This window comes from Bidens hawaiensis, unplaced genomic scaffold (genome assembly GCF_021521415.1).
Source record: "Bidens hawaiensis isolate Kalapana, Puna unplaced genomic scaffold, B.hawaiensis_p1.1 tig00010251_1, whole genome shotgun sequence".
In the NCBI taxonomy this organism is placed as follows: Eukaryota; Viridiplantae; Streptophyta; class Magnoliopsida; order Asterales; family Asteraceae; genus Bidens; species Bidens hawaiensis.
The window spans coordinates 453,701-479,773 of record NW_027491776.1 but is presented as its reverse complement, the minus strand read 5'-3'; the positions used below and the strand labels follow the sequence as shown (position 1 = coordinate 479,773).

Below are 26,073 nucleotides of genomic sequence, written 5' to 3'. Positions count from 1 at the left end.
AATACATTATTATAGTTTATAAAGGAAGAAGAGACACCCAATACTAATTGCATGATCCTATCAAGTTAGTTTTTCAAGAAATCCAAGCAAATAATCACCATCCATCATTCATCAAAAACTAGAAAAATAATCATATGAAGCAGTCAGAAAAAGAAACTAAACCCCCAAAGTTTTAGTTTGAACACTCTATATATAGAGAGATATAGATTAATATATATAACTGTTTACCATGAACCTCCACCTAACATTCCACTCCAAAAGCCATTGGTATCACCATTCTGATCTTTATTTTGTTCAACATTTGTATGTCCATGAGGAGTAGTAGTAGTAGTAACAGTTGTTGATATTGTGCTTGTTTTCAGATCTTCAAATGGAAACAAAAGCCTCCCACTTAAATTCTCATTAATACTACTTCCTCCCATTCCATCCAGTGAAAAGTTAAGTGATGGGATCATCAGATCATGATCTCCTCCAGAAGTCGAATAAACCGATGAATTCGGATCAGGAATTGGAATTGGCATGAATGAATTCATCACATTTACACCCCTTGTTGTGATTCCAGTCAAGAGTTCTAGAGCAGATGCGTTAGGTGCTTGGATGAGGTCAGAAATAGTCTTGAAGTCATGATCATTATGCATAATATTATTATTAGGGTTTTGATGAGAAAGTAGTTTTGGTGGTACAGGAGGTACAACCAAATCAGGAAGCTTCTTGGACATTGAAGATGATGAGATGGAAGATGAAGATGAATAAGAAGATGATGATGAATAAGAAGATGTTGATGATCTCTTGTTCTTCCTTGAACCACCACCAACAGGAACATTTCTAAGGGTCCCACCTTCAGTCCAATACCTTCTACAAGTCTTGCAAAAGTATCTTGGTTGTGAAAGGCTGTAATTGTTGTAGTAACAAAATTTAGTGTTTGTAGAATTGCATCTTGGACAGTTGACAGCTGAATCCTTTTGAGGTCTTGCTTTTCTTTCCAAAGATGAAGAGTTTTTAGCTCTTTGTGACACTAATTCTTCCATAGGCTTCATTGTTATGTCCTATATGAACAAAAACCAATAAAGAAAAAGGTGTAGTAATAAAAGAGAAGATAAAGACATAAAGATCCAAAAACTTTTAAGATTTGAAGACAAATGAACAGAACAAGAAGACTGCTTTATGCTTTTCAAACCTCCATAAAAACCGGTCTTCAAGATAACTAAAATAAACTTCATTGACCCTTTATTACATACATGTATAATTAAACACTAGCTAGTCCAATTTTTTTAAGAGTTAATTGCCCGTTTGCCCCCTGTGGTTTGTCAAACTAGCACGTTTGCCCCCAGTGGTTCCGAAATAGCACCATTGCCCCCTGAGGTTGTTTTTTTAGTACCCGGGTGCCCCCAAACATGAACGTCCGTTAGTTTTCACCGTTTGGTGTCATATCTTCTAGGGTATTTTCGTCTTTTAACCCAGTGGTTCCGAAATAGCACCATTGCCCCCTGAGGTTGTTTTTTTAGTACCCGGGTGCCCCCAAACATGAACGTCCGTGAGTTTTCACCGTTTGGTGTCATATCTTCTAGGGTATTTTCGTCTTTTAACTGCATAAAGATGGAACGTCACAGTCAGTTTAATATCAAAACATGACATAGTGTTAACAACAAAATGCATAAGCAACATGTTTAATATCCACCCTTAATTCATACCAAAATGGTGGCAAACATAAGCCGCAATAGTTTTAGGTAGTTTTAGACAACAAGACATCTACTAATGTTTAATACAACCAAGTAGCATAACAAAACAAGTTTAAGTAATATAATCAAAGCAGTTTCAACTAGCAGGAGCAGCTCCATCATCACCTAGCAAAGCACCTAAAACAGAGTCATCACAATCCATATCAGTAGCAGTTTGACCAACACTTTCACCACCATCTCCAGCAGCAGCTTGACCAGCAGCTTGACCAACACTTTGACCTCCATCCCCAGCTACATTCTTATGTTTTCCGCAACCTCTTGAATTGTGCCCTTTATCACCACACATCTTACAAGTTACAGTGCCACCCTTCCTTGTCAATTTTCCAGCAACTTCCATATTATCTTCAAGCTCCACCTGGTCCTTTCTTCTATTCTTCCTAGGCCTGCCTATTTGTGCTCTATGAAATGGTGCAATCAATGTTGTTGGATCCTGACATTTTGGCCATAACTTAGGACCATTCAGTGGCCCAATCTTGTACTTGTAAACTTCTTTCCAAGTATCCATAAAATAACATGGATTGACCCATGTCTCTAGTGGACCAACTTCTTGTTTGTGAACAACCATATCCCAGTTGACAGCAACAACATGCTTACATGGAATTCCAGACAATTCCCATCTCCTGCAAGTGCAAACCTTTTTCTCCACATCAACTGCATATTGACCTCTAGTCCCAGTTACCTGCCACCTTTTATCACCACACCACTTTACAATGCAACTTGGTGCATTTTTCTTATTTCTCTCTAAAATGATTGTAGCCTTTGGTGTTAGTGGACCATTCCATTTATCTTGTGCCTTCATCACATTGATGATCCTTTTCATCAAGTATTCTCTTATAAATTCCAAGCATGATATTATAGGCTTCTCTCTCCCATCAACAGTTTTTGAATTCAAGACCTCACACATGTTGTTGAGTAGAACATCACTTTGTGCTCTTCCTGTTCAATTATAACCAAAACAAAAAAGTTACCTCATTGAAACCTCATATTGATTAAGAAACATTTGAACAACAATGTACCTGTGAAATGAGACCTACTCCAATGTTGTGGTGGAATACCAGCCAACCACTTATAAGCTTCAATATTAAATTTCTTCAACTCTTCCATTTGTTCAATAAAGTCAGGAACTATTTGACAATTGCATAAATTAAGACAGATCTAACCTTGAAAGTACAATAAAAGTATTAACTGCATAAATTGATTAAGTTACCTGTTGTTGCAGTTGCACATGCCCACAAGCAATCCTTGAATGCTTTGCCTCTCCACTTTAACTTCATATTCTGGTGTATATGCCTAAGGCAAAATCTGTGTTCAGCAGCTGGGAATACTTGTGCAAGAGCTGGAATCAAGCCCTATTTAGAAGGAACATAAAAGATGTTAATTAACAATTTATGAGACATAAGGTTAAAAATAAGACAGATCTAACCTTCTGTCTATCTGAGATGAAAGTGAAATTGCTGTTACTTTGTAAATCCAGATCATCTTGAAGGCATTCTAGAAACCAGGTCCATGAACTTTTGTTTTCTGCCTCTGCAATTGCATATGCCAATGGATAGATTCCATTGTTAGGATCTAACCCAACAGCAACTAACACTTGACCTTGGTAAGATCCCTTCAAAAAAGCCCCATCTAACCCTAGTAATTCCCTCCCACATGCCTTAAAACCTTGCTTTAGAGGACCCAAGCAGATGTAAATTCTTTTGAATACTCTAGTTTGAGAAGATGGGTTAGGCTCTGACTCAACATCAATCTTCACTGTGGTGCCTGGATTTGCATTCATGAGCTCCATGGCATAGTCCCTCAATTTTGAATATTGTTCTTTGTAATCACCCCGGATCTCCTTTGAAGCTTTTACCTTTGCCTTAAATGCTTTAGGTCTGGAAACATTAAGTTCATACTTCCTTGATACCTCCTCCTGGATGGTTTTCGCAGAAATATGTGGGTTGGATCCCACAAGGTTAAGCACCGATTTATCTTTAGCCATGAACTTGGCAGTCAAATAAAGACTATCTCTTGATTGTACACAAGTGTGCTCAGGCTTGTAGGTCTTCACCATCCAAGTTTCAACCGAATCTTTCTCCTTAGATATGTATAACACATAAGGACAAGCTGCCTGTAAAAGTCTTTCTTTTCTTTTTCTACAGGCTATTGAATTGGCAGTAGGAGGATCTGCTGGTATTTGGTTGGGCCTGATAATAGGGTTTTTTTTTCTTGGGCTAGCCCTTTTAGCAGATATTTGTAAAGGCCCATCACCTTTATTGAATTGAGGAACACTTCCTTCACAAATGACTCTAATCCTATTTACCTCATCTTTCTTATAGGATAACTTTCTTTTAGTTTGAATTGCTTGCATTTCAACAAGCTTCTTAGCCTCTTTTTTAGTTCCAAATGTTTGACCAACAAAAAATCTTGCAGCTTGCATATGATTCTTGCCCTGCAACAAGTTAATCCCACAATTAATAACTAGTAAAAAAACAAAAGAGTACAATGAATATAACACTAACCTTTTCTTTACGTCTGATTTCCCTCAACATCTTGTTTCTCTTAGATGACAGGTCGGTAGTTGAATCATCACTCATGCTATCAAATGACTCGTCATCATCTACATAGTCATGGAAGTCCCTCATATCAACTTCCATGTCATCCGCATATTCATTTTCAATGTCCACCTTGAAATCACTATCTTGTGAATCATCATCTTCACTAGAATCCTCGATGCCACAATCAGTCTCACCATTGTCAACCTCATTCCCATTATCACCCGTACATTCGTTATCACCCCCTGGGTAGACCGTAGAAAAATCAAAATCATCAAAGTTATAACCATCTACAACCGGCTCACCCCCTTTTGCATTCTCACCCCCTTTTGCATTATCACCATCCTTTGCATTCTCACCCCCTTTTGCATTATCACCATCCTTTGCATTCTCACCCCCTTTTGCATTATCACCATACTCAATCATCAATAATTTTCTTCTAGGAACCATTTTTTTCCTAGGAACAGCAATGGCATTAGCATGAGCATCTCCATCATCTATTTCCTCAATAACAACCTTAGATGTTGATTGTGGTGATTTCAAATAAGTATCCACATCAGATTTATATTCTTCAATGAACAAGTTAATAATCTTATTTTCAGCCACATATTTGGACAAGTTAAGCACATCAGCATCACTACCTAAAGCTACTAAACCAGTATCCAAATCTTTACCTGGTATTTGAAAATGATAATATAGCGGAACATCATCTTTAAAAAATTCTAGCTCACGCAACATCCAATGGACTTCAATCACAGAAAACACATCTATGTCCACATCATCTATAAATGCAACCTTACCATTAGCATATCTTCTACCCGGAAAGTTCCTAAATGCACCACCATAGTTTATTCGTACAGAGAACAAATTAGGTTGTCCAACTGTTACAAAAAAAACAAAAACAAACACATATAAAACATATAAACAGCAAAATTTAAACTGAAATTAATGATTCCAGCCTTTCAAGAATCGCAATTGAAGAAGGTGCTAAACCTTACCATATCTTATATGGGGGTTAAGGTTAGAGTATTTCTTCCTTAATTCCCAAGCCATCGTTCAAACAAAGATTCACTGGTATGAGTTTGAAAACCCTAGAAGAAATCGAAGGATGTGGGGGTTGAAGGATCTGCTGGTATTTGGTGTATAAGTGAAGAAATCGAAGGACGTTCCATCTTTATGCAGGGGGCAATGGTGCTATTTCGGAACCACTGGGTTAAAAGACGAAAATACCCTAGAAGATATGACACCAAACGGTGAAAACTAACGGACGTTCATGTTTGGGGGCACCCGGGTACTAAAAAAACAACCTCAGGGGGCAATGGTGCTATTTCGGAACCACTGGGGGCAAACGTGCTAGTTTGACAAACCACAGGGGCAAACGGGCAATTAACTCTTAAAATAATTATATATATATATATATATATATATATATATATATATATATATATAAAGACAATGTATTACATTATTAAAAAAAGGGACCTATAGTTTTTTTTTTAACGGCTCTTAATCTACTCCTAAATTCAAAGCTACCTATACATAAATTTTGCAGGATATAATTCTTCGGCCCTAAGGATCTATAGTATTTGCAAAGTTCTCACGGCACAATCAAATGATCATGTTTAATGGAATTAATTAACAGAACTACAATAACTAAATAATGAACTTACCGCTTTTTTAACAGCTAATCTACTTCTAAATTCACCTAACATGTCTATTATAGAATTTGAACTCTCAACCTTTAAAAGATATCGTTACATACATAGCGGCAACTTTTGAATTTAAATTAGATGTAGGGACATGAAACATGACTAATGTACTAATCATGTATTAAATATTACATATCACATTATTATTTTATCCAAAAGGAATCAGAATGAGAAGCACCCAACACCAAATGATTTCTATTCACAAATCATCATCATCATTTTATTCATCCTTAAAACCTTGATTCTTGTTTGGGTCATGAATTTCATATGTAATATGTCCTATCAAATCAACCCTTCAACCAAAAATCAATCCTAAGGTAATTTATATCTCAAAGCATTAATCTTGTTGCTTATATCTCTTAATTTGTATAGTGTTTTTTTTTTTTTTTTTTTTTTTGGTATAGGTTTGTATAGATTTGGGATTTTGGGTATTGATTAATGTTTCAAGATTCATTGATTTAACACTAGTTTTCAAATTAGGCTTCTTGAAAGTTGAAACCTTTGTAATTAAGGTTCTTGGAAGATGGTGGTTGGGATTGGAATAGGTGAGCCATCTAATTGTTGGTCAAGAGATTTAATGACCCAATTGGTTAGGATGGGTGAGGAGTGGTCAAGAAACCCGAGCCCGATAGGTCGAGGGGTCGGGGTCGGGTCAAGAAACACGAGCCCGTCTAAACAAAAGGCGATCAAGACAAAACCGAGGGGTTTAGATGAAGAAACCATGGCTACATTTGCTAAAACACCTCATTACCATGATGTTCAAATGGAAGACAACATATGGGCTATATTACCCGAAGATTTACTAAACGAGATACTAGCGTGGGTCCCACCTTTCATGATCTTTCGGCTCCGTTCCGTTTGTAAAAGATGGAATTGGATCTTGTTGGATAACGCGTTTCTGAAGTTTCATTCGCAAGTCCCGTCACACGGCCCTTGTCTTCTTGCATTTTGGAAAAACTCACAATCTCAAACGCCACAATGTTCGGTTTTTAGTTTACCGTTAAAACAATGGTATAGAATCCCGTTCACATTCCTACCTCACTGGGCTATTTGGTTAGTCGGGTCATCTGGCGGGTTAGTTTGTTTTTCGGGTCTTGACGGATCAACTTTCAAAATACTAATTTGCAACCCACTCACACAAACATGCAGAATACTACCAGCTATGCATTACAATCAACACCGGCAGTTGACTATGGTCGTTGACCGAAAGCAAAAGTCTTTCAAGATTAACGCTGCAAACGATCTTTACGGTGACCAGTCGTTGCCAATCGAAGTATACGATTCAAAGGTTAATAAATGGAACATACACCAAAAGATACCAGCAGTCAATCTTTGCTCATCAAAGATGGCATTTTGTGACCCAAGATTGTATCTTGAAACACTTTCGCCACTCGGGTTAATGATGTGCGGGCTTGACACGGGGTTATGGGAACACGTGCCAGCGAAATTCCCACGATCTTTATTAGACGGGTATTTGATTTCGGGTACGGAAAAGCGGTTATTTCTGGTTGGTAGAGTTGGGGTTTACAGTACTCTTCAAAGTATGAAAATTTGGGAGTTGGATCATGTGAAAATGATGTGGGTTGAAATTACAAGAATGCCCCCGAGATTCTTTAGAGCTCTTTTAAGGTTATCTGCAGAACGATTCGAGTGTTTCGGACAGAACAATTTGATTCTTTTTACATCTTGGAATCAAGGGAAGGGTTTGCTTTATGATGTTGATAAAAAGGTGTGGTGTTGGATTGTCGGTTGTGTACTTGAGTTGTATACGAGTCAGGTTTGTTTTTATGAGCCAAGATTCGATGCTTCAATCTACTAAACTTTAAACATGTAACATGTTTTTTCAAGTTTCAAAAACCTAGTACAACAGCATGTCAAATGTATCAAAAGGTTATTTGTGAGGTTTCGTTTATGCTGGACATACGGTTTAACTGATTCAGTTGCATCTCTATGATCCCTGAGAATTCTAGGCCTCCGAAAGACACGTTGCTACGGGTTTCTGATCTCATGATATGTTTATGTCTCAGCCTTTTTATAATCTGGGAAACCTCGTTGATGTTGGGTCGTTTTTTGGGTGTTTTGTGCAAGCATCTGTGAGCTAAACGAGCCAAGCTTCTAACTTCTTCAAGATCACAGTTTCCCGCCAGTTTCTTGTCAAGGATTTCATCTGCACCATCTGAACTCATGGCTGCCTGACAATAGCAGATATTTATCAAGTTCTTAACCAACCAAGATTCTTGAAAGTTACACAGAATTGCAAATTACAAGGTTTTATAATTGATAATGAATGCTATAGATTGGAAAACATTGCGTTGAATTGGTGCAAAATGTTTGACCAGTTTTGATTTTGACCATTAAAGTCAAACAGTGGAACGAATACATGAAAAAATATAAAAGAATGCTCTTTTGTTACTTGTAGTCCAATATATTCAGATGATAGAAGGCCCATTTTTCACATTGTTTTAAATAAATGCATGAATCATGATGCTTCACTAAATACCTTTCAGTAGTAACAAGGTAATTGGTAGACATGTAAACGAACCGAACGTTCAATGAAACATTCGTGAGCCGTTCGACTTGAAATTTGTTTATGTTCGTTTATTTGATAAACGAACGAACTTGAATAAAAGTTTTTGTTCATGGAGTTAAACGGCGATCATGAGCACATGCTCTATTCGTTCGTTTATGTTTGTGAGTGAATGCTCGTTTATGTTTGTTCGCCTAAATCTATCCATGTCCATTCGTTCGTTTATGTTTGTTCACCTAAATCTGTCCATGTCCATTCGTTTATGTCCGCTATTTCTGGTTTGTATAAGCTTGTTCGTTTGTATATTCATTTAAATTTCTTAGGCCTGTTATCATTTTGTCTAATTTAAAGAATTTAAAATATCTCTCATTAGTCTAGTTTTATGTCCGTTTATGTTCCTTCACTTATGTTTGGTTGTGTCTGCTCGCTTATGTTTGTAAACTGTTCAATCATACTATTATAGGACAAACATAAACGAATGTAAACGAACACAAACACTTTCACTTTCTTAACGATCCAATGTGAACAAGAAAACCCCTGTTCATTTAATTCTTCATGTTCGATTGTTTGTTCGGTTAAAATTATATGAACGAACACGAACATGCCATGCTTGTGTTTGTTCGGTTTGCTTACAAGCCTAATAACTGGTCTTTTGGATATAAACAATGCTAGCAGTTTTATAAAATGATCATCAATGGGCAAAAATGAGTATAAACTTACTAGATTGACATATTCCATGAGGTTTTGATTTGGATGAATGGCTGCAATGAGTTCAAAGAGTATAATCCCAAAACTGTAGATGTCACTCTTTTTGGTAAACTTGTTTGTAGACACATACACAGGATCTATGTACCCGTATGTACCTTTAACGCATGATTTCTTATCATCAAAAACCTCTTCTTTGGACAGTCCAAAGTCAGCAACCTATTTCATCACCAATTTGTTAAAAAAAAACATTCATTCATGATTCATACAAGAATATTAACGTATTATGAGTGAGATTTTAGATCTTGCCTTTGCTGTCATTAAGTGATCTAGCAGTATATTAGCCGACTTCAAATCTCGATGTATGACAGGTGGCACTGCCTGTTTGAACAATTAGTATAAATATAAACCTTTTACGTATATTAAAAACGATAAGAAAACGAACATATTTACCCCGTCATGAAGATATTCTATCCCGTGTGATATGTCAAGAGCAATTTGAACCCTTTCTTCCCAATTCAAAGTCGGTTTCTCCTCATCTAACAAAAGTTTATCACAATAAAGAAAAGATTATTGACTATGAAAAGCTCAAAAACTAATCAACCAACTTACTGTATAAAAAGCTTGCTAAACTTCCGTTCTTCATGTATTCGTATACCAACAGTCGTTGCCTTTTGTCTACACAATATCCAACTAGATTCACCAAGTTTCTATGATGCAATCTTCCTAAAAGTGATACCTGCAAAAAGAAATTTATAATTTTAAGACAATGGTTAAAAAGTTTCTGATAATTAAGCCAACGGGTTATAATTATATTTTATAAACATTACCTCAGTTTGAAACTCTTTTTCGCCTTGTTTAGAATCAGAAGCAAGAGCTTTCACAGCAACGATATCACCACCTGGCATCACCGCTTTATAAACAGGACCAAAAGACCCCTGTCCCAATACAGTCGTAAAGCTTTTCGTGGCATTTTGAACGCCCCTGAAACGTACATTTCAGTTATATCAAAATCCAAACTCTCTATTAAACAAACGACAAAACCGCCAAAACACATACTTGTACGAGTATTTCACTAATCCAGATGTTGGTGACTTGTTACACAATGCAGCAATCGGTGAAGCTTTTGCAGGGTAAGTTGACTGTTTGACTTCACTCAAGATAATACTTGTTTCTGCAAAACTATTGTTGTGTGTGGGTAGTGTCGGTGAGGGGTATTTATGTCTTTTGTACCACCATATGCAAAAGAACACAAGTGTTGCTATGAGTAAGCCAACAGCCAGACCCACAGAGACTCCAATGATCACTAAATCAACTTTGTGAACCATGTTTTTGCTCTCTTTTTACTATCAGTAAGAGCATCTTGTAACCAACTTCTAGATTAAATTTTCTGCATCATTAAACAGTAACCAAACACAAACCTAAATTGACAGCATAGCGCGATGAATTAAAGATTTAAAGACTCAAAACCTATGCAATCGATATCACCGATATATCGGTGATACCATAGTAATCAAAAGCAGAGCGCCTCTGCGCCTAGGTAATATATGGTCATAATATTCGTCCCGATATTATCGGCGATATTGACCGATATTCCCGATATCATTGTTTTAAGTCTTAATTCTCAAATTTTAGTATTCTATGTTAGTGTTTTTAAGTCTTAACAAGTCCTTACTTGCTACAATTGTTAGTGATTCACAAGTTGCAAAAGGTTAATTTGTTAACGGTAGGAGACTATATTGAATTGTTAGTGTTAATTGCCATATATATAAAATTATAAATTCTACATGATATTAAAATTACCGACTAAGCAAATAATCTGGAAATATATCAGATATCGGTCAAGTACCGATATCTGAGATATCGGTTATCTCACTGAGATATCGGTAAGTTTAGTATCATGTAAAATTCATATATATTGAAATTTAACACAAATAATTCAGTATACTCTACTACCATTACCAAATTAACCTTTTGCAACTTGCAAAACACCAAAAATCGTAGCAAGTAGGAAATGATTTAAGACTTGGGGGTGTTTGGGATTCCTTATTTTACCTCCTTATAACGTTTCATTAAGTTAATAAGTTACAACATTGTAACTTATGAAATTTTTTCTCTCACACACCTTATTACTTTTCAAAAAGTTAATAAGTTATAAGTTGGTGAAAATAAGCAATCCCAAACACCCCCTTAATACACTAACATTGATCACTGAAAAATGATAACTAAACTTAAAACACTGATATCAGGAATATCGGTGATAAATCGGTCAAATATCAGTCAACATCGCCAATATTATCGGTACCGATATTCTAACCGATATTTTACCAAGGGACCGATGATGGTGATATATCATCAACGGCATAGATTACCAATATCCCACCGCGATAACTGATATCCGATATTTTTCCGCATTGACTACACTCATTGGGGCATTTCATCAAACAGTTGGAGGGCATCTTTTATCCGAGCGTATAAATCTTTAATTCCATACATCTTAGTTCAATCTTTATGGTTTATTCATGTTAAACATGCATATAAACAAGAATTGGTGCCGGAAAAATAACAAACCTATTGATGATGATACAAGAAGACGATAAAGTGGTCAAATGGTGAAGTGGGTTAGTGCCATTTGCTCATATACTGACATTGCCGGATTGGATGTGAAGATTTATGCGTTGGGTTTCTCATCATTTTGTATTATTCAATCAAACAAGGTTGAATTTGCCACTGCCGCTCATCAAAACTTATATTATTATTATTATTATTATTATTATTATTATTATTATTATATGATTATTATTATTATTATATGATTATTATTATACTTGGTGACGAAAGTTTGTTGCATTAGTTGGGTTTCAGTTATATAAAATGATTCGCGGTTAACCGATCGTCACTTGAGAAAAAGCTCAATTGGTTCGGATTCAAGACGAGCCGAGCTCAAGCCAAGTAAAAGACATTATTATTCGGTCTATTTGGTTTTTTCTTTTTTCAAAGTTCTATCATCAGTGATGATTTGAGACTAGGCAAGTGGATAACAATCACTAGTAGCTCGAAGTATTCGTTAGTCTGTAAAAATACCCGGGCCACGTAACGGTGTAAACGTAACACCACTGCGTATGTTATCATCTGCCATGACCAACAAACTAAAAGTTAGGGGTTCAAACGAGTCAAGCTTAATTGAACCCGAGCCTAAAAATAAGCTCGTTTAATAAACAAGTCCGAACTTCACTTATCGAGTTCGAGCAAGCTTGCAAGCCTAAATGAACCTGCCATTTATATAAGTATTTAAAGTATATATTTAATAATTATTAATTAATTTATATAATGTTACGAAAAAGTAGATAAACATAACTAAACAACATATATTAGTTCATACATACAATTATAATAGAAAAAATATATAAAAATAATTATATTTTTTTTATAATTATAAAAAAAGTAATTAATAAATAGTAAACGAGCCGAGCTCGAGCTTGAAAATCTATTCACGAACTGAGCTCGAAACAAGCAAAGTTCGAGCTCAAGCTCTATGTAATTTAAACGAGCCGATCTCGGCTGGTTTGCACCCATAAACTTTCATTTCAAAAATATCGAGGTAGCTATAGCTAGGGCTTTTCAGTACTAACCCGTACACTTGTACTCCTTCATCGGAATTTAAACCACCACCACACTCCTCCGCCGTACCACCTCCATCTTAGTAAGTACGTTATCGCACCATCTGTATCCGTAATTGCGGCGTCATTTAGCTTATTATTATTATTATTATTATTATTATGAATGAATTTTATGCAGGAATTGAAGGTGATGGTGAGGTCAGTGAAGAGTCATCATCATCACCTTGAAGAAGAAGAGGAGGATGAAGATGATTTCATTTCCAGAGCTACTGACGCTTCTTCACATAAAGGTTTTTTTTTTTTTTAAATTTTAGTAATAATAATAATAATAATAATAATAATAATAATAATAATAATAATAATAATAATTGCGAAATTGAAGTTTTGAATTGAATGTAGATGGGAGGAAGAGCGGACAGAAGGCAAGTTCTCATCGGTTGAAGCATTCGGAAACCGAGCAGCGGAGAAGAAGCAAAATAAATGAGAGGTGTTTATTTATGCTCGTTTATTTTTGAATGTTAGGTTATAATTGTTAGGATGGATTTTTGAAGGCTTCAGGCCGGTTTTGTGGTTGTAAATGTTTTGCTTCGACCGAGCAGCAGAGAAGAAGCAAAATAAATAAGAGGTGTTTATTTATGCTCGTTTATTTTTGAAAGTTAGGTTATAATTGTTAGGATTTGGGAGGGCTTTGGGCCGGTTTTGTGGTTGTTATTGTTTTAATTAGGGCGTGTGCTTATGTTTATTGGTCTTAAAGTTACTAAACATAGTTAGTCTTTATATAAACTACACTATGTAATTGTAATTTGTGGTTCTGATTATTATGAAATAACCTAGTTGCAGGCTTGCAGCTCGTGGTCGTAGGTCCCCTGGTACCGAACCTTGTTAAAATTCTTGTGTTGTTTGTGTTTTCTGTTTTTACATGTGATATTCATGTGAGTGAGTGTGTTAGTTATTTTCGCTGTGTGCCACTCTGTTCTTAACAAAAATGTTGTGTTTGAATTAGGATTATAGAGAATTGGTTAGGTTACAATTGTTAGGATTTATGAAGGCTTCGGGCCGGTTTTGTGGTTGTTATTGTTTTAACCTGGGCTCGTATTTATGTTTCTTGGTCCCTAAGTTACTTAACATAATTAGTCTTTATATATAATTGTTATTTGTGGTTGGTTGTAGGTGCTCTGTTGGGACCAAACCATGTTAAAGTTCTTGTCTCGTTTATATTTTCAGTTTCTGCGTGATATTCGTGTGAGTGAGTGTGTTAGTTATTTCTGCTGAGTGCCACTCTGTTCTTAACAAAAATGTGTTGTTTGAATTAGGATTATAGAGAATTGGTTAGTTTTCTGCTTATTGAGACAGCTGATATGATCATATAGTGAGGCAAATATGAGTTTTGATCACAGTTTTTGTGTGTTTTAATGTTGAATTCTGGGACACACTTATGTGAACTTTGTTGTTATGGATGAAGTTAATAAGCTTGAAATTGTGCAGGTTTCAGATTCTGAGGGATCTTATTCCTGAAAATGATCAGAAAAGAGACAGAGCTTCATTCTTGTTGGAGGTCTGTATCATTGTATGCAACTTTGTTTTTGTAGATTTTTTATGCTTGCATATGACTTTGGGAGTGTTTTTGTGAATGTAGGTGATACAATATATCCAGTTTTTACAAGAAAAATTGCAGGTGTATGAAGGAACATATCAAGGTTGGAGTCCAGAGCTCAGTAAATCGATGCCATGGGTAAATAACATAATCTTTATATCTGCGTTTTTTGTTACTATATTGTCCCTACATAGGGGTCTGGTTCATAGCTCATCAATCTAAGCAAAAGACAAATAGGAAAAAATCAGTGCAAAATAAAAGAAAACAATGAATAGAGATCGCCTGTTAACGCAGTTTTAGAAGAGTATTTACAACATGAGGGCTGTATTTCTCACGAGCTCTGGAATTTTACTAGCAGACTTTGTATTGACATAGTTAGAATCTGCTTATTGTCTTCACTCTTCACTATGACTCGTAGGGTAAAATAGGATGTTGCTTAATTAGTTTATGTCACAAAATACCATCTGGTTGGTTTGACTCGATATATCTTCTAAGTTCTAACTTCTAAGTTTGGTGAGGCATGGTTGCTCACTGATAAAGTACTGGTTATAACTTAAGTAATCTAAGTTAGGCTGCTGGCCGGCTGCTTGCCAATTGTTCTCACAAAAGAATTATTACTAGTAGTGGTCTGTGGTCGTATTAGGCAGGTGTCTTGTCATTGCGGCAGTGATGTGGCGGTGGTGTATACAAATGTGTGGCGCTAACCCATTTGTGAACTCCTTTTCAGTTAACAAGTTTCTAATAGTCAGCTGTTTTGATCCGTTGACTAACTTGAGTAGACCCAAATTGACCCGCGGTGACCCATATGAACTCATATGCATTTTATTTTTTGCTTGAAGAATGGTTATGATTGCCATCTATAGTTATCAACTTTAGCAGTCAAAGTTTATTACCTTACAACTCTAAAACAAAAGAACGAGTTTAGGTATAAGTGTATAACCAAAAGAACCTTATGTGATCATGAAGCATGTGTACGTTTATAAAAACATGATTACATTAAACAAGTCATGTGCTGTTGTACTAGCTCCACTCATTGAGTGGATTTAGCCTTTGCCTCATGTCAAATTTATTGATTTTGTATTGAAAGCGAGGGACTCTTATTGTGCCCGTGGCATGATATTAATCTATAGTTTTTGTTTCCAAACAGAGAGGAACTGATACCTTTGCAGATCAATCACAGCCCATAAAAAACGGGTCTGTTGACGAGGATAATATTGTTTTCACCCACGCCATGCTTACAGATCCAAACAATTTGGTAGAACCTGACATGAGCGGCCCCGATGCCTTCAAAACAACTGATCATGCTGGCGTGTCATTACAACAGAACGCATATGAACCCGAGCCTATACACACTCCTCAGGGTTCTTTCCCGGACATTGACCTGTTGACTTCACAATCCAGTCAACAAACTTGGAATGGTGTTCAAAACGGTACTCCAAGTGTTCTAGAAGAATCTAGCATCTCAAATGCTTATTCAAAAGGGTGAGCATCTGCTTTATTTATTTATTATTTAATTTTATATTAATTTTTGTTTGATCTGTTTGAGATTAATTGGTGTTTCTACAGGCTGTTGAATAATCTAACGCATGCGTTAGGTTCTTGTGGAGTTGATTTATCACAAGCCAGTATTTCCGTACAATTGGATATCAAGAAAGCAACTTCAACGTCATTCGGGATCATGGTAAATAATATGATTCCATAACTTGTATCATGATCCATAAGGAGTATTATTTAGGAGTTAGAAATACACTTTATGCGCGTTGATTAACATATCGGTTTTCAGGATCATGGATATTCATATGAGGCAATGACCCAGTGTGGGGCTAGAACTGGAGATGATGTTGGCATTCAAGAACATAAGAGGCTCAGAACTGAAGACAACCAGTAATTACTCGTTATTGTACATGTTTATCCGAAGGCGTTACAGATTGCTTTTACTTTATTAATTTTAATATTAATATTCAGTCATAGGCTTCAATTGCGAATCAGAGAAGCCGCTCTTCTTGAATCCGGTCATATTGTTTTGAGACTAAATCATCAAAAGGATAGAAAACCTAATTGGTAACGCTAGCACGCCTAATTACATTGTCTGTGTTTGGGCTTTTGTCTTTGGCTTGTGCTTCTTAGGGGTAGAGGTGCACAAATCGGGTATTCTTAGGAACCGGAACCAGGTATAGTCAACAAAAGTCAAAATCGGGTTCGGGTAGGAACCGGTTCCGGGTATAGTTGGGTATTTGACCGGTTCCGTTGGGTTTTTTTCGGGTTTCGGGTAGGGTACAGCTGGGTTTTGACCGGGTATTGGTGGAACCGGTTCCGGGTCGGTTCCAGTTTCAGAGGGAAACCCAAGACCCCGTCCATACCCGCGGGTAGGGTAGGATCGGGTCCGGTTCCTGGTAGGAACCGCCGGGTCGGGTCTGGACCCGGTTTTTTTGTGCACCTCTACTTAGGGGTGTTCACGGTCTGATTTTGATAATATAAACACTTCTCAAGTTCTCAACTGCTGGCGGATTTTGATAATATATCTTAAACACTTCTCAAGTTCTCAGCTGCTGTCAATCCGCCACCGCCACTACCTCTAGGGGCACAAACGAGCCGACCCGAGCTCGACTAGGCTCGAGCTCGGCTCGTTTACTATATGTCAACTATTTTTTATATGATTATAATTATTTTTATATATTCTTTTCTATTATAATTTTATGTATAAAATAATATATATTATTGAGTTATTTTTATTTATTTTTTTATAACATTGTAGATATTAATTAATAATTATAAATATATATTTTAAAAAATTATATAAATAGCAGGCTCGTTTAGGCTCGCGAGCCAACTTGAGCTCGATAAGTGAAGCTTGGGCTCGGGCTCGTTTATTAAATGAGCTTACTTTTAGGCTCGAGCTCGGGCTTGATTAAGCTTGGCTCGATCGAGCTTTTTAACAAGCCGATCTTAAGTAGCTCGGCTCATCCATTGACCGCCAGTGCCAATGCCTAAAAAGCTCGGCTTGTTAACAGTGTTCATTGACTGGGAGGTAGTTAGGGGTACAAATGAGCTGTTATCTTGACCGCCAGTGCCACCGCCCGTGACCACTGTTCCCGACGGTCATGCTGCAGTTGCCACCCAGCCGCCCCCCACGCCCATCCACTACCAGGGTGACTTTACATATGAAGAATAATCTGAAAACATAAATGTAAATAAAGTAATCAAGTATAGGGATGATGTATTAATAAAACTACAAGAAACTAAAGAAAACTATTCAAGAGTTACACAATATGACAATTACCCCATCCGCGCCGGGGTGATAAAGCCCGGGCGGTAAAGGGTGGGGCTTCAACACGTTAACGGGGCTTCAAAAGGAGAAAAAAGATTAATTTTGCTTTAATAAGAAAATGATAGGCTTTGAATTTGGTAAAAGCTTTTAAACCATGGCGGCGCTATGTCAAAGAGATGCGTTAATTAAAGCCTCATTAGGCGCCTATTTGACAGTGACGTGCCATTTTAACCTTAAGGTTTAACGTCCTTTCACAACAACCAGTTTCAATAATATGCATATGGTTCAAAATAGACCAATCGAGCATGTGTTTGGTATCTATACCACATGATTTCAATATTTATTATTGTGTTTTGTGTTTATATTTGTTATTGATTGTGTTTTTTTTTCTTGACATTGTGTCTTTTTTCCTTGATATTGTGTTATATTATGTTCAGCATTGCGTTATATTTTGTGATCCATTGTGTCTTTTTTTAGCTATAATTGTGTCTTTTGTTCATTTTCATCATTGTGACTTTGATCTCGTCATTGTGTCTTTCGTTTTTTTTTTTGAACGAGAATGACGAAGGAAACATTTTAGTTTTTAAATTTTTTCGTTTTTTATTTATATTTTGAGTTATGATTTTTTTTATTATTTTTTTTGCATTTATTTTTAAGGGGTTTTTTGTGTGTTTACAAGTCCTTCTCACATTTCTAATTTTTGTCGCCATTTGTATTTTAACTTTTCCATCAACCAATTTACCAAAGTTGTTATGAAAACACACATTTTGATGCATCAAATCAGTTTATTCTATATATTCTGTATGTAAAAATAAAGAATGCTACAAAAATATATAATAATATAATTATCACTTTATTAAAATAGTTTATCAAATGCAGTGTAATTGAAATTTAGCAAGCCTATACCATCTATGATATCTTGTTTCCTAATTAAATGAGGTTTGTCTGCACAATTTTCCATTTACTTGTTTTCCAGGTTAAGTTACATGCTTTAGTGACTATAATAATAATATTATTAAATTCTTTTAATTCATACATCCAAGGAATATCATATTTTAAAGTTTATGTTGAATAAAAGACCCAAAAAGGTCCTTTCTTGGATCATTCAACACCTTGGGATTTCTTGGATCAAACTTTCATGAATAAATGTGTACATTAATCAATAATAATACATGATACATATTTCATAATTTCAGAGTTATCCTCTCCCTAATATATGGATCAAACATGTTATTTTTGGTTTAGGTGTATACATACAAAAAAATGTGTTTGAATTTATTCATTTTCTATACTTGTGTTTAATAACTATACAAGATTTAAAGTAAAACTTAACATTACTACATTGTTATGCTTGTTTGAATGCTCTCATAATCGGGCCAATCGCCTACGCAACCGCCTTTGTTTGGGCCGGCTGGTTAGAATGAGAGTAAGACCGGATTCATGGTTCATAATTGAACCGGATTTTCAAATTTTTTTTCTTTGGTTATTCAGAATAAAGTAAAACTTAACATGACTACATTATTATGCTTGTTTTAATGTCCTCATAATCGGACCAACCGCCTACACAACTGCTTTTGTTTGGGCCGGCCGGTTACAATGAGAGCAAGGACGGATTCATGATTCATAGTTGAACAGGATTTTCAAAATTGATTTTTTTTTCTTTTAAATTTTATTAGGTTATTCATTTACTATTTCGGGTTCGATATCTTGTGTATTACATCCTCCAGAATAAAGTAAAACTTAACATTACTACATTGTTATGCTTGCTTTAACATTCTCATAATCGGTTCTCATAATTGAACCAGCCGGCTACACAATAGCTTTTGTTTGGGCCAGCCGGTTACAATGAGCAAGGCCGAATTCATTGTTCATGGTTGAATACTTGAATCGAATTTTCAAAATTATTTTTTTTTCTAACTAAAATTTATTAGGTTATTCTTTTACTATTTCGGGCTCGGTACCATAAAAATAAAGTAGTTTTATATGTTGTTTAAGTTAGTTATACAATTTTAATTTTTGAATAATTTATGGCAATATTCTGTTTTAAAAACCGATCCGACCCAGGCGGTAAATCCATAAGACTGTCAGTTCCATAACCAGTCGGGCTGCGAAAACATTGTTTTTTTTTACAATCTAAAATGAAAGATGATGATATGAAACTTGGTATTAGCTATTAAAGCTAGAAACTTTATGTAAGCCATGTAACAAAATGTATACTATGTAAGTATACATACAACCAAACATAATCTCCAACTATTAGACAAAGAATTAATCAAGTCAATCTTTTCAAGAATCCAAACACTCGTACGGGTTAGCGTAGAAATACTCTTCTTCCTTCGGTCTATCGGAAATCATCACCCGCCGGGCCGGGCGGCCCATTCGGTCCGCGTGAACTTCTTTGACCGTGTTTGAAAAGTTCTCCCAGTTCAGTGACCCTTCACTGTATCTGTCTATTAAGTCAACCAAGACTTTTCGGTCAAGCCGGATGGTCTTCTTGAAGCCCAAGTATCTGGTACATTTTCATCAAAAAAAAGTTAAGATTTTGTTTTATAAATGACTAGTGTGAGTTGACTTGAAACGGGCCAATTACGTCAAACCGGGCCGGGCCAGATTGGGTTGACCCGAATACATATATACCATTTTTTAAATAACTAAGTAGTATTATGATTAAAAAGATTGATCTTTGTTATTTTTCTTAAATGTGTCAATTGTGTTGAAACAGGTCGGGTCGGGCCGGGTTGGGTTGGCCCATAAACATGTTTTCTCCATTTTTTAAATAACTAACGTGTTATGATTATAAATATAGTATTATTACGAGTTTGTGTTGAAACGGGCCGGGCCAGGTTGGGTTTGATCACTTACAACCTGGTTGGCCCTTTCACAAGTAAACGACACGATATGCAATAATGAAATACCTTCGATGACCCTCAACGACTCGAGCCATGTTTCCATCATACGTTGGAACAAAGATATCACTTTCTAAAGAAACAAGATAATCGAGTGCAGCCATTTGTGATGAATGGTTTTGAAAGAACCCGAGCTCCAACGGGTCCAACAACGTCTCCTTTCTCACCTGTTCATAATAACCGTTAGCTTACATATGTTTAAAGTATTATAGGGGTAAACTGGTAATTTTAGTTTTCATTAGATAATCGGTCTTACGAACCAGATTTGGGAACTCAGCAGCTAAACTCGCCATTCGTCTTTCACCACCGTAAATTTCACCCGCAGCAATATAAATTTGAATATTTCGATTGATTCTTAAAGCGCGTAAAATCAAAGCGGTTTCTTCTGGTGTCATTGGACACAACCCTTCTTTTCTCTTGAAATCGGAGTTGATTTCTTTCTCTTTCCACCATGTATAAGCATATCTAGCCATTCGAATATGAGCAGTATGATTAATAATAAAATAAACGTAACGGGTTGAAATAAAAAAAATCAAATCTTGTAACAAATTCACCACATTAAAAGTGACCCGTTTGAGGAATAATAAAAAATACAACACTTGTCGAACTAAAATCAAATCTTGTTTAAAAAATCAAAATCACTTCATTAAAAATGACCCATTTGAGAAATAATCAAAAAATACAAAACGGGTCGAATTTAAAATCGAATCTTGTTTCGAATGTCACCTCATTAAAAGTGACCCATTTGAAGAATAATTAAAAAAAGCCGGTCGAAATAAAAGAATAAAATCGAATCTTGTTTAAAAAATCACCTCATTAAAACTGACCCGTTTGATTAATAATCAAAAAAACAAAACGGATAAAAATAAAAAAATTAAATCATGTTTAAAAACTCACCTCATTCTTGTCAATTCTTCAACTTCTTCACTATTGCACCCTTGCGTGCAGCCCGAGAACGCCAACATATCCATTTCATATCTAAGATGAAGAACTAAAAAAGGCCCTTTTTTCCTAAGAATCTTCACAACCTTTTCACCTAATTCCTCAATTTGTGGAGTGAATCTCAAGCCACTAAAATTGACCCGACAACGAAGCTTTTGTATCTCTAGAGGGAGACCGTTGTTTGCAAGTCGAGCATCAGTTCTATTTAAATGTACAACTTTAAACCTTTGGATAAGTGGAAGAATCTGTGAACCAATAATATTTGACACGTTAGCATCATTGTTCGAGTTTAAAAGTCAAACTTAACATAATTTATGAGCAAATGGTAAACCTGGTTATGATAATAAGAAATATCAGACCAACTAATCGGTGCTAATGAGCGAAAATTTCCACGTTCGACTCGTCTTTTAAGCCTCGGTGGAAGCTCTTTCAATATCCGAACCTCGTCCCTCAACGATCTAATGAAATGATCAACATCAAAGATGTCTTCAAAGTCACTGGAGATTATAATATAAAATCTAGTGTCAGAATTTATGTTATTGAGTGTTAGTTTGACTTGTGGAAATGGTCAACTTACCTAGGATCCGCCCAAAATGATGATTTATCCAATTCGGGAACAATAAGTGTGACATTTAAGTATCTGGCAACTGCAACCATGTCGCAGATCTGCATATCCAATAACAAATTAGCAAGTTGATCACTTGTAATTAAAACGAAGCAAATAACAAACTTACGGCTCCTCGCATTTGATTTAGTCCTCCGTTGCAAGAAACCATTAGATAACCATTGTTCTTGTAAGCCCCTGCAATAAACAGAACCAAATTCAAGATTTTTAAACTCAAAATCTATAATTTACCACCAATTCAACAATAAATTAATACAAATACATATAAAAGATTTCCAGAGAAACCGAAAATTTTGAAATTTGACATAAAAAATAATCATTCAAGGAACTAAAAAGCTTGAAACTTAACACAAAAATTCATTCAAGAAACCAAAATCTTGAAACTTGACACAAAAAATCATTCTAGAAACCGAAAATCTTGAAACTTAACACAAATATTCATTAAAAGAACAAAAACTTGAAACTTGACTAAAGAAAATCATTCAGGAAACCAAAAATATTGAAACTTCACACAAAAATTCATTCAAGAAACCAAAAATCTTGAAAATTAACACCAAACATCATTCTAGAGCCCGAAAATAATGAAACTTAACACCATTAAAAAAAACTTGAAACTTGACTAAAAAAATCATTCAAGAAACCAAAAATCTTAAAACTTGACACTGAAAAATAAAAATCATTCTAGAAACCAAATATAATGAAACTCAACACAAAAATTCATTAAAAAACCAAAAAACTTGAAGTTTAACACACACACCAAAAATAAATAAATAAATAAATCACTCAGTAACAGTAAAACTCAAAATCTAAAAGGCTTGAATTATACAATGACTTACTGCAAACATCAATTCACAGCCAAATAAGCAAACAATCAGAATTCAACAACTCAATAAACAATCCAAGAACTTACTTTTGGGTGGAAGATAAACTTTGTTTTCTAAGAAAGAATTTGAAGAAGCAGAAGTAGAATGAATGTTATTATTATTATTATTATTATTAATCTGGTGAGATGAATAACAAGAAGGCCAAGTTTTCAACAATCTTGGACCCCAAATCTCACCAACTGTCAATAACTGCACAACACAGATCCACAGCAACAAAGTTGTCATCCCTCTAGTCATCCACAATATCATTCTAGCTTGAGACAACACATTCAAACTGCTACTATTACTATTAGACTTATCTCCACCACCCATATTATTCAATTCCAACTGCTCCTCTGTTTTCAACTGCTCAACAACACATGATCCAATTCTTGTTAAAACACAAATTAACAAATGGGTATTGGATTTGGTGATGTGGGTATTTGATTATTTGATCAAAAAGTGATTTTTTGAAGGAATCAAGAAATGGGTGTTGTGAATCTTGAAATGATCAATGTGGGCTTTGTGAGTGTCAAAACACAAATTAACAAATGGGTACTTGATTAATGTGTGAAAGATGCAATCTTGGGGTGTAATTGTGATCAAAAACTCAATTTTTGAAGGAATCTTGAATTGATGAATGTGGGTTTTGTTTTAAAACACAAATTAACAAATGGGTATTTGATGAATGTGGGTTTTGTGTGAAGACACAAATTAACAAATGGGTATTTGATGAATGTGTGAAAGGTGTATCTTGGGGTGTAATTTTGATCAAAAAGTGGTTTTTTGAAGGGATCAAGAAATGGGTGTTGAGAATCTTGAATTGGTGAATGTGGGTTTTGGGATTGAGTAATTGGTGAGATGGGAATTGGGGGTTTTGTGTTAATTTGTTGTTGGAAAACGAGTAGAAACTGAATTTGTTGTGCCTGTAATTACGGAGCAGATTATTGCCTTTTTCTTACTCTTTTTTACTGCAGAAATATTTGGATTTGGAGGTTGAACTTTTCCAAGATTCTATATTATATTATTAAGTTTTGGTTTTATTACGAACGATAAATTCTTTAAATGGGCTACTGATTATAGAGGTGTATAAGCTGGTTCGGTTTGGTCAACAAAAGTCAAAATCAGTTTATGATTGGTTTCGGTTTTGGTCAAAACCGGTTTTTTTGACCTGGTTACGATCGATTTTGGTTCGAGTTTTAATTGAATTCGATTCAGGTTGTGACAGGTTTTGGCCAATGAATCGTCTGAATGGGCTATTGGTTAAATTCATCATATCGGGATGCACTCGTTTTTCGATATGGGGAAAACTTTCACCTAAGGCCAGTGCCCCGTGAGCACTCGCCGAAGGTACGACAGTGTGATGAGATAAAACATGTTCAGTTCAACAATCCAGCTGGTGAATGTCGGCTACTCACCTGATCTCTCATCATTGCCCGGTACTGCTGAAACTAAATGGTGAGAGCATGAATCGAATCTGAGTCACATGAAACACCAAGTCTCTCATTTACCACTCCACCAACTAAATTATATTAAGTTTTGGTTTTTATTATTATTATTATTATGGTCCAATGAAAGATAAGGGGTTCGAGTCTAACTTTAAGCATTTTGTTATGAATAGATCTTATGAGTTTTCTCATTTGTGGGGTTTCTTGTATGGATACGGCCGGATCACCACGTTTTGTGTGTTGGGTGTTTCGTGTTAAAACAAAAGAATTATTATGTGTTTTGTCTATTTGGTAATTCATGATTTTGTTATGGCTTTCTAGTATCCACTAATAAGGAAAATATTCTTTTGATTTTTGCAAGAATAGAATTATTGAGGATGGTGCTCTTTAATAAATGTTTGTCTATATTTGTATATTCTATAAATGAATTGAAATGACATATGACACACTTTGGTAACTAAATTTCGTAAATGTTTCTAAGTCACTAAAAAATGTTGATCCATTTAATATCACTAAAAAAGTTTCTTTTAAAGACAGTTAGCTTTAATTAGGTTTTTCAGTTTTATGATATTTTTGTTAAGTGTCAATTATGAAAAATGATTAAAAGATTTATATAATTATACGGGACATGTGTGAGTTATAGTAACTACGTACTGAGCGTTTCTTTTTTAACTGAACTTGAAAGTTTAGGTAACAATAAATAAAATATATATAAATAGTAACCGGCTTTTATAACGAAAATTACACTTTCCATTTAGATCAATTACTTCTATGAAATTTAACATTTATAAAAAAATTGACAAGATTGAAACACTTAATAAAAGTTGTGTGCAATTGTCTCTTTATAACAATGAAGAGTTGTTATTTATCCCTACTAATTACCAGAAAGAAAATATGGTGAAACTTCATGATCTATACCATCTTTGATAGATAAGTTGTAATCTAGTCTTAATAGATAGAAATTAATGAAAAATAAATTATTTTCAAAGGGTTGGAAGTAAATAAAGTGATTTAGTTGATATCCACTCAAACCATCATATCTTCAATTGTTTTTTTAGGTTATATCACCTTCTTTAATAAGTAAAATATTTTACTAAAAATCAAATTAGTTTCAGAAATGGTGATTGTAAATTGAAAATAATTTATTTGCATCTCTATAATTTTCTCTAGAAAAGTGATCATAAATTCATAATATAAAAAATAACTACATATTGTGATCATAATAAGGGGAAGTTCATATACAAAATAATCTTAATACGAGAACGTATGAAACAATACAAATCTATCAAAAATGAGAACATAGAAAACAATATCAACTACAATACCAATCTATATAAGCAATTTTTTATAATAACAAAGAAAAAAACATAATAATAACAACAAAAAAAATCAAAATTAACAACAAAATAATAAGAGCAACTACTTATAACAACATAAGAAAAAAAATTAATAATAATAACAAAACGTAAATCAACAAATTATAACGTCATAATCGGAAATCAACAAATACGAACAAAAAATAACAGCAAACAATTATAAAAACAAGCCTAACAATAACAACAAATTGTTTTTCACTATTTTCATGTTAAGAAT

General features: G+C 34.9%; 3 protein-coding genes and 2 pseudogenes across 3 annotated transcripts; 2 read left to right on the top strand and 3 right to left on the bottom strand.

Annotated features, from left to right (window-relative positions):
* Window positions 1-1,232, bottom strand: LOC143534586 (dof zinc finger protein DOF4.6 pseudogene; annotated as a pseudogene).
* Window positions 1,233-6,369: 5,137 nt separating this feature from the next.
* On the top strand, window positions 6,370-7,801 carry LOC143534584 (F-box/kelch-repeat protein At5g15710 pseudogene; annotated as a pseudogene).
* Window positions 7,802-7,865: 64 nt separating this feature from the next.
* LOC143534585 (calcium/calmodulin-regulated receptor-like kinase 2) lies at window positions 7,866-10,627 on the bottom strand. The gene is made up of 7 exons (XM_077029041.1): window positions 10,274-10,627; window positions 10,045-10,198; window positions 9,827-9,953; window positions 9,668-9,753; window positions 9,524-9,595; window positions 9,230-9,433; window positions 7,866-8,174 (listed from the first exon to the last, which is right to left on the bottom strand). The coding sequence occupies exons 1-7, from the start codon at window positions 10,540-10,542 to the stop codon at window positions 7,866-7,868; spliced, it is 1,221 nt and encodes a 406-aa protein (XP_076885156.1). The 5' UTR covers window positions 10,543-10,627.
* A 2,397-nt stretch (window positions 10,628-13,024) lies between these two features.
* LOC143534609 (transcription factor BIM2-like) lies at window positions 13,025-16,341 on the top strand. The gene is made up of 7 exons (XM_077029060.1): window positions 13,025-13,124; window positions 13,234-13,321; window positions 14,320-14,389; window positions 14,471-14,566; window positions 15,576-15,910; window positions 15,995-16,109; window positions 16,212-16,341. The coding sequence occupies exons 1-7, from the start codon at window positions 13,025-13,027 to the stop codon at window positions 16,314-16,316; spliced, it is 909 nt and encodes a 302-aa protein (XP_076885175.1). The 3' UTR covers window positions 16,317-16,341.
* A 3,564-nt stretch (window positions 16,342-19,905) lies between these two features.
* LOC143534608 (rhamnogalacturonan I rhamnosyltransferase 1-like) lies at window positions 19,906-23,599 on the bottom strand. The gene is made up of 8 exons (XM_077029059.1): window positions 23,080-23,599; window positions 22,279-22,346; window positions 22,122-22,210; window positions 21,876-22,041; window positions 21,500-21,789; window positions 20,863-21,067; window positions 20,612-20,769; window positions 19,906-20,205 (listed from the first exon to the last, which is right to left on the bottom strand). The coding sequence occupies exons 1-8, from the start codon at window positions 23,363-23,365 to the stop codon at window positions 19,983-19,985; spliced, it is 1,485 nt and encodes a 494-aa protein (XP_076885174.1). The 5' UTR covers window positions 23,366-23,599; the 3' UTR covers window positions 19,906-19,982.
* Between the last annotated feature and the right edge of the window lie 2,474 nt (window positions 23,600-26,073).